Source organism: Juglans regia, chromosome 7, assembly GCF_001411555.2.
Source record: "Juglans regia cultivar Chandler chromosome 7, Walnut 2.0, whole genome shotgun sequence".
Lineage (NCBI taxonomy): Eukaryota > Viridiplantae > Streptophyta > Magnoliopsida > Fagales > Juglandaceae > Juglans > Juglans regia.
Genome location: NC_049907.1, coordinates 33,749,127 through 33,757,415, shown reverse-complemented (window position 1 = coordinate 33,757,415; position 8,289 = coordinate 33,749,127). Strand labels below are relative to the sequence as shown.

The 8,289-nt window shown below is 37.1% G+C and overlaps 2 protein-coding genes across 2 annotated transcripts; both read left to right on the top strand.

Annotated features, from left to right (window-relative positions):
- Positions 1-268: 268 nt before the first annotated feature.
- Positions 269-1,102, top strand: LOC118348929. Its single transcript, XM_035691520.1, has one exon. It carries the CDS (start codon positions 269-271, stop codon positions 1,100-1,102), a length of 834 nt encoding a protein of 277 aa, XP_035547413.1.
- Positions 1,103-2,832: 1,730 nt separating this feature from the next.
- On the top strand, positions 2,833-4,238 carry LOC108987300 (RING-H2 finger protein ATL2-like). Its single transcript, XM_018960188.2, has one exon. The coding sequence runs from the start codon at positions 3,088-3,090 to the stop codon at positions 3,979-3,981; it is 894 nt and encodes a 297-aa protein (XP_018815733.2). The 5' UTR covers positions 2,833-3,087; the 3' UTR covers positions 3,982-4,238.
- The last annotated feature ends 4,051 nt before the right edge of the window (positions 4,239-8,289 follow it).

Genomic DNA, 8,289 nt, shown 5'->3' with positions numbered 1-8,289 from the left:
GATGATGTGGAAGGATGTGGATGAAGTGGAATTATGCAATTACTCTTAATGGCACATTAGTGTTTGGGTGAGAAATGAAAAGAATAATGAAAGGTGGTTGCTAACGGGGTTTTATGGAGATCCTGATGTTTCTAAAAGGGATAGGTCCTGGGATCTATTGTTTGATTTAAAACCTTATACTGAGACTGGTTGGTGTGTGATTGGGGATTTCAATGAGATAGTGTCCCAAGATGAGAAATGGGGAGGAAGGGAAAGAAGGGAGGGGCAGATGGAAAAATTTAGGAATGCATTGGATGATGGGGGTTTGAGGGACCTCAGATGGAAAGGAATAAAGTACACTTGGAGCAATGGGCACGGAGATGAGACTTTCATTAAAGAAAGACTGGATCGAGCTGTAGCAAATATAGAGTGGAGGATAGGATTTGATGAGGTCCAGGTGGAGACAGTTTTGGCTTGGTGTTCAGATCATCTGCCTATACTCTTAAGTTGTTCAAGGGGTTGGAAGGACAATAGAAGATATAAGAGGTTTTTCAGATATGAAATGTGTTGGGATAAGGATGAGGATTGTGGGAAAGTAATAGAGAGGGCCTGGAAGTATCAATCAGGAGGGGTTCAAAACAAACTTATTTCTTGTAGACAAGCTCTGTGCCATTGGTCTAAGGAGGCAGATGAAAAAAGGAGTGGAACTATAAAGGAATTGACTGATAAGCTAAAGATCCTAAAAGAAACTGAGGGTCCTGAGAAGATAACTGAAATTAAGCTGATTAGTGGGAGACTGAGTACACTGCTTGATCAAGAGAATGTTTGGTGGAAACAGAGGGCAAATAGTCACTGGCTGCAACAAGGGGACCGCAATACCAAGTATTTTCATGCTTGTGCAACTCAGAGGAGAAAAAAGAACACCATTGTGGAAATCGAAAATGCCCAGGGGCAATTGATGAAGGAAAAAGCAGATATTGATGAGGCTTTTATGGGTTGTTTTTCTGAACTCTTTACAACAACACACCCATCCATCCGTGAGATTGAAGAGTGTATTTCCTCCACTGACTCGAGGATTAATGAAGATATGAGAGGGGAGTTAGAAAGGGATTTCTCCTTTTAGGAAGTGGAGGGGGCTTTGAAGCAAATGTCAGCATGGAAGTCCCCGGATCCCGATGGCTTTGGGGCTGGTTTTTTTCCAAAAACACTGGAGTTTAGTGGGAAAGGAAGGTATGTTTGGCTGTTTTGAGTTTCCTAAATTGGGGGGGGGGGGGGGGGGGTGATGCCCTCAGGTCTAAATCATACTCATATATAGCTTTGATTCCAAAGGTAAAGGATCCAAAATCTGTGATGGATTTTAGACCGATTAGTTTATGCAATGTTTTGTATAAGTTAATCTCGAAGGTGTTAGCTAATAGGATCAAAAAGGTGCTGAATGTGGTTATATCACAGAATCAAAGTGCTTTTATCCCGGTAGGCTTATAACTGACAATATTATGGTGGCTTTTGAATTACTTCATACAATGCAGACCAAACAAAAGGGTAAATCAGGTCATATGGCCATTAAGCTAGATATATCAAAGGCCTATGATAGAGTGGAATGGCCTTTTTTGCAAGCTATGCTCAAAAGATTGGGTTTTGGTGAAAAACTGTCCAAGCTACTTATGATATGGTATTATTAAATGCATGTTTTAATTAAACTAATTAGTGTATTTTGACTAATTGTTTTTAGCATTTATTTTGTTAATTTGGTATATGCACGGTGTTTTGAGTTGAAAATAATATTTTGGACTCAATCATATTTAAGTTAAAAGGCTTATTTATTTGAGTTAGAAAAGCCAACCAGCTCTACAAAAAGTCCAAAATTGAATCAAACCTATAAAAGCGAACCAAATTAGAGAATTCTAGTTCCTTGGATTAATTGGTCGGTTTAATTTACTAGAATCTCAAAACTGACTAGATCGGTTCAATTCCAAAACAAGTCGAAATCAAAATAAACCAAACCGATTACATCCTTACTTGCAACTAGTTGGTTTGCTTTTATTTTTTAGTATTTTGGATCTTGTCTAAGATGGATTTGGTGAGAATTTGTAAGGCCTCGTTTAGACGTTGAGATGAGATGAGAAATCTGTGAATTAATAATAAAATTATTTGAGTTAAGATGTTTTATGAAGTTTTGAGAAAAAATAATTTTACTTAGCATCCTACACATCACACATCTTTTAATTTTGTTTATCTTTTAACAATGTAGTGTATGGATGATTAATAGATCAACTCAATTAATTTAATAAGATTAAATTAAAAATTAAAAATTAAAAAAAATAAAATAAATGTGATATGTAGTATGAGATTTTAAATATTAAAATTTTTTAAAAAATGAGAGAAAAAATATTAAATAAAAAAATAAAAAAATTAATATATTATTAAAATATAACATTTTTAATATATATATATATATATATTTTTTGGATATGACTTACTCCACTCCCCTTTCCCAACACACGTAGGAGTAAATGACTTGTTAGTCTAGCTGTCTGGTGGCGTGGCCTGTGTCCCGTGCATAATGCATTTGTTTAAGATATGAAAATTGATACTTAATACCTACTCAAACGAACATATTTCATTAAAATTAAACTCATGTGATTTTGCATAATAGTTAAATTTATTTTATAATAAAAATAATTTAAAATTTTAATATATTACATTAAATTATATTAATTTATAAATAAATTAATTGTGAATGAAGGGGGGGGTAGAGATGTCAATTTCTTTTAATTAAAAATAAATAAGAAAGGAGAGCATCCTGTTTTCTTGTAAATGAAGGGGGGTAGAGATGTCAATTCGTTTAAAACCGCGTCAACAGAGGCGTCTCATAGACTGCAAGGGTAGTAGGCTAGTAGCAGTTCTCTTGGAAAAAACCTCTCTTTTTTATAGTCTTGGCAACTCTGACTGAAACCCTCCAAGAACCTTCCCTTCTCTTGCCTCTAGGCATCTGTGCTCCCCTCCCAATTCCTTTCTTTTTTATTTTAAGCACTCCCTTCCCTACTCCACTTCTCTGCCCAACATCTCTCTCTCTCTCTCTCTCTCCCCGCCGAGTCGACGACCACAATGGCCGGGCAAGATGATGAATTGCCTCATGACAATCTCCCCGGCTACGCTCTCAGAGGCAAAATCATGCTGAGCGCGATAGTGATCTTGTTCTTCGTTGTCATCCTCATGGTTTGCCTCCATCTCTACGCCCGCTGGTACCTCCTCCGCGCGCGCCGTCGCAACATTCGTCGCAATCGTCGCCGCAACAACTTCGTTTTCTACGTGGACTCTAACCCCAACGCCTCCGCCGCCACAGTCACCGTCCCCACCCGCGGCCTCGACTCGTCCGTGCTCAAGGCCATCCCAGTCTTTCTCTACTCCTCCAAGACTCACCCGGAGAAACCGATCCCAGAGTGCGCTGTTTGCCTGTGCGAATTCGAGGAGAACGAGACGGGTCGTACCCTACCCAAGTGCGGCCACAGCTTCCACATAGAGTGCATTGACATGTGGTTTCAGACTCATTCTACTTGCCCTCTCTGTCGGTCCCCCGTTGAATCCGGTCACGCATCCGAGAACCCGGCCGAAGTAGTCATATCCGTGTCTGAATTGGCGGGAATTGAAGCGGGATCCAGCTCCGGTTTGTGCTCGGATTGTCACCACGAAGGGGAGCAGACGGGTCAAGCTTCTTCATCGATTGCGACTCGAAGGAAACCCGTGGAGTTTGTGGGAGTCTCCATAGAGGTCCCGAGCAGGAACGAGAGTTTCAGAGACGACTCGATGTCTGACTCTCCGGCGAGTCAAGGTGGCTTCAGATCGCCAATGAGTCGCATGTTGTCGTTGAAAAGAATTCTCAGTAGAGACAAGAGAGGAAGCGTGTCGCCGTCCTCGGGGAACGCGGTGAGTTGTAGTTCGGTGATCGAGTCGGATATTGAGCATGGAGGGAACGATGCGAATCGGCAAACTCAGGGCTGACTCGGGTATGGCTCGGTGAGCGACAAGGATGCGTTATCTATTCGAGGTCTGAGGAAAAGACATTCGGCGACCGTCAGTCTCCAGTCTGGAGGCCAATTTGGGGGGGGGGATTTGATGTACACGTGGCAGTATACGTTTTGTGCTAGACTTGTCTAGCAGCCTTGGGTTGACGTAGAATGTTTGACCGTTGTATATAATTACTATCTCAGGTTCTCATTCTCAGATATTTTCTCAGATATTTTGTTCCATTAAAAAGTTGCCCACTCCCATTAGTTTATTAATTTCAATTTTCTCTAAAATCTTAAATTCAAACAGCCACTGCTAGAAATGAAGGAAAAATCAAATCATTCTATTGAGATCTTCATATATATGAATTTGGAATGAGTTATCTCATGTGCAGCCAGCCATAATTGGAGAACCATTTAATTTAAAATTCAATTATCAATGGAAATCTGTGCTTGAATAAAATAGCTGGAGGCTGGCGCTGGTACAATAATTCATATTTAATTAATTCGGTTCCCAATCTGTTAGCATCCATAATTTAACAACTCTGGAGCCTTGATTAATGCTAGTAGCTATAATCTTTGAAGAAAACCCAAAGAGAAAGACAGGTACACTTGGACTTCAAAGAAAAATGTATGTAATTTTTTTTATTTTATTTTTTTATTTCACGTTGACGCTGAGGATACAGTTTTTTTATTGTTAATATGTTATATACAGAATATATAATTCTTTTAAAAAAATGAGATTTATTATGTAAATTTAATATTTAATATTTTTTTTTAAATTACGCGATATTTTCACATTTTAAATATTATTTTTTAAATCAATACACTGAAATTTATAATCGAAATCCAAATAATGATAAAATCTACCAACCTTTCGGTGTTCAATCTGTCTTTAAACTAACACACTCGATCGATCGGATTACTAAAGCTGAAGAAGACACGATTATTCTTTGTTACAACTTAACATTTATTGATGTAATGTTAGGTTTTCAAGACCATTGCGTAAGCGGAACGGACTTCATGACCAGACCCAGAGTCAGACAAACCAAAACTACTCGCAGTTTCGTTGAATTATTTTTTTTTAATGTTTAGAAATTTAATAAGTCGTACGCATTTGTCTTTTCTTGACTTTGGTGGGAATCTTTAAAAAAACAAGAAAAATTGTGCCCTCGCTCTCTGTCTCTGTCTCTCTGTTTTTAACTTTTAACTGTAGTTCACGCGCTTTTGTACCGTACTTTCTACAGATATTGTCCTCCCTTAGTGAATCCTATGTGGACGATGATATTCACGTTTACGCTCCTTTATTATTCTAATGTATTTAAAATTTTTATTTTCTTAATATTTTTAATTATTAAAAAAATTTTAAAAATATATAATTTTATTAATAATTATTTTCTTAATTATTAAGTACATAAAAAATTAAAAAAATAAAATAAAAAAATAATTAGAGAGTTGTAAATCTATCATTATTCATTTTGTAAAATCGACGACGATGTCACATAAAGTTGGAGACGAGTGACTTGAGAGAGATTGAGATGAGATGAAATAAAATGAAATAGTTTTAAATGAATTGAATTAAACATTATTAAAATATTATTTTTTAATATTATTATTATTTTAAAATTAAAAAAAATTTAATTATTTATTATATTTTATATAAAAATTTTAAATTTTTTTTTATATCTAAACGGGACTAAACAGTTTTTTTAAACTATGAATTCAAGCTGAAATCCAGAGAAATTGGAATTAATAATCGATTTATTAAATCCATGCATTCGTGCCAATCTTTATTTTAATGTTAATAAATTCTTAACAAATATATAATGCAATTTGTATATATAAATTATGTGTGAATAATATGAGTTGTAAAAAAGAAATTTATTGATTAATTTTAATAAAAATATAGATATTGATAATAAAATATGTATATATTTGTTTATTAATCTTTTATTTGAATGAGATGCAGGTCTATGTAAATTTTAAGATAAACGATTTAATTACATAAATTTTATAAAAATAAATTTATAAATTAATATGATTTGATGTAATATATCAAAATTTTAAATTATTTTTATTATAAAATAAATTTAACTATTATGCAAAATCACATGAGTTTAATTTTAATGAAATATGTTCGTTCGAGTAGGTATTAAGTATCAATTTTCATATCTTAAACAAATGCATTATGCATGGGACACAGGCCACGTCACCAGACAGCTAGACTAACGAGTCATTTACTCATACGTGTGTTTGGGAAAGGGGAGAGGAGTAAGTCATATTTAAAGGAGTAGAGAAGTGGATCATTTTAATCACCAACAACTCTCTTAACGTAATGCGAACGTCCCCCGCTGACAGCGTTGTGCAAAAAACCGTCAAGAGAGGATGCCTGGAAATGATCAGTGGGCCATGTGGGATGGCATGCATACGCGTGCGTAGTTCTTAATTTGACACCACACGCAACGTATATAATGAAAGATTTGTCTGTTCATTGGTCATCTATCTAGTCATCCAAATAGTAACCTTTGCCCAGCTAGCTATAGCTAATTACAAGCCATGCTGATTGATATAATTGTATGTTATTACTTTGAATCATGACCCTGCCTTGTAAGAAAATTCGCTTCGCTAAAATTTAACTTTTAACTAAATTTAGTTAAGAGCATTCACAATAAATTTTATAAAATATAAATTTCTGTAAAATATAAAAAAATAGTCAAAAATCTATTCCATTAGATCATTTTTTTCTATTTCAATTTTACATTCAGCTATAGTAAATTATTTACATGTACATATTACTATTCATTGCTCTAAACAATTTTTTTATTATTTCTCTCTCATTTTATCCTCTTTCATTTTTATCTTATTTTCATTTTAACTATTTTATCACTTTTGCACATGCCTCACTCTCTAATCTCTCATCTACTCTCTAGCACTTCATTTATAGTCCCTTAGACTTTTATACATGCAGAAGTTTTGATATTGTTAATAGTAAAGACATATATATATATATATTTTTTACAATTTTACTCTTTTTTAAGTAATTTAAAATATTACATTATACATAAAGAAATATTGCAAATATCAAAATATATGATGTGTTGATGTCGTGTTTCGCACCGAGCACTTATGCGATAACAAGCTCACGTCGCCTGCAATTGAGAGGAAGAAAGGGCTTCGATGACGTCCAGGATCACTCCGATGCCAAAGTCACCGAACAATCCACTAGTGATGTGAATAACTTTAAAGATTATAAAGAACAATAAAAAATTTTAAAGAGAGACCTCTCGTAGAAGGGATGACCATTATTTATACCTGATCCGGATTCCGCTGTCGAGAGAGATTGTAGCGTGTCAGATGTCAAACCTGCTACCACTCATTTCTTGCTGCCACAATGTGTCAGTCCGCAGCTTAGGCGGCCGAGGGAGATCGTGGTGTGTCATACCATGCTAGGTTAATCTTGCAGCCACCTTTATGCCAGGGTTGAGTGTCAGGTCGTGGTCGAGCCGTCCTTCATACTTGGGGCGAGCCGTTGCGTGCCGGGTCTCCTGACATATGCATTGAATGTGGTGTGCCTTGAGTCTAACGAGTCCATGACTGGGCACATTTAGTCGTCCGTGTACAGTTGGGCGTCCTACCTGGCTCCTTCCGGTAGGGCTCGGTAGGCTGTTGAGCCCCGGGACACTCTCATTCGTATATCCTAGCTCAGTGCCAAAAGGCATTCCCGGATTGGTTTGCGGTCACGAGCTAGGCACGTGGTCCTTTGGGCCTAGAGTTCCATAGCTTGACCTCCTCAGGCCTGGGCCATTCTAGGATGGGCCTCTCCCCCACAGTACCCCGTGATTTCCTATCACGGGCACGTGGTGGGAATGCATAACACTTCTAATTATGGTGCCGCTTGTTCGGCTTCCATCGCTTCAAGTTCCCGAGGCCAACTACCCGTTCAAGGGATGCCTCTCCTCTTATCCTGAGGTCGTCCCGTTTCCCGATGATAGATTGGACATGCTTGTTGTCCTTCCTTTCATATCCTGGGACCTTATTGGTTCGTGCCTTTCACTCTCTTGACACGACGCATGCCATTCCTGCCGTTGCTTTAGAGACTGTGCACTGCATGGATCTTGCTGACGTCACTGCTGTCAGGGTAGCTTCATTTCCTACGTGCTCCATCTTGTCTTCACTATATAAGGCCCACTCCCCTTCTTCTTTACTATTTCCTCCTTCCTTCATCCTTCGTGTTCCTGCAGTTTCTCCCTCTCTTTCTCTACAGCCGTCGCGTTCTCCTCCCTTTTTTCTCCGTCACCATTTT

Bases quoted from the DNA above. Each gene is read 5' to 3' on its own strand.
- LOC118348929 (XM_035691520.1), top strand. From the start codon at position 269: ATGGAAAAATTTAGGAATGCATTGGATGATGGGGGTTTGAGGGACCTC.
- LOC108987300 (XM_018960188.2), top strand. From the start codon at position 3,088: ATGGCCGGGCAAGATGATGAATTGCCTCATGACAATCTCCCCGGCTAC.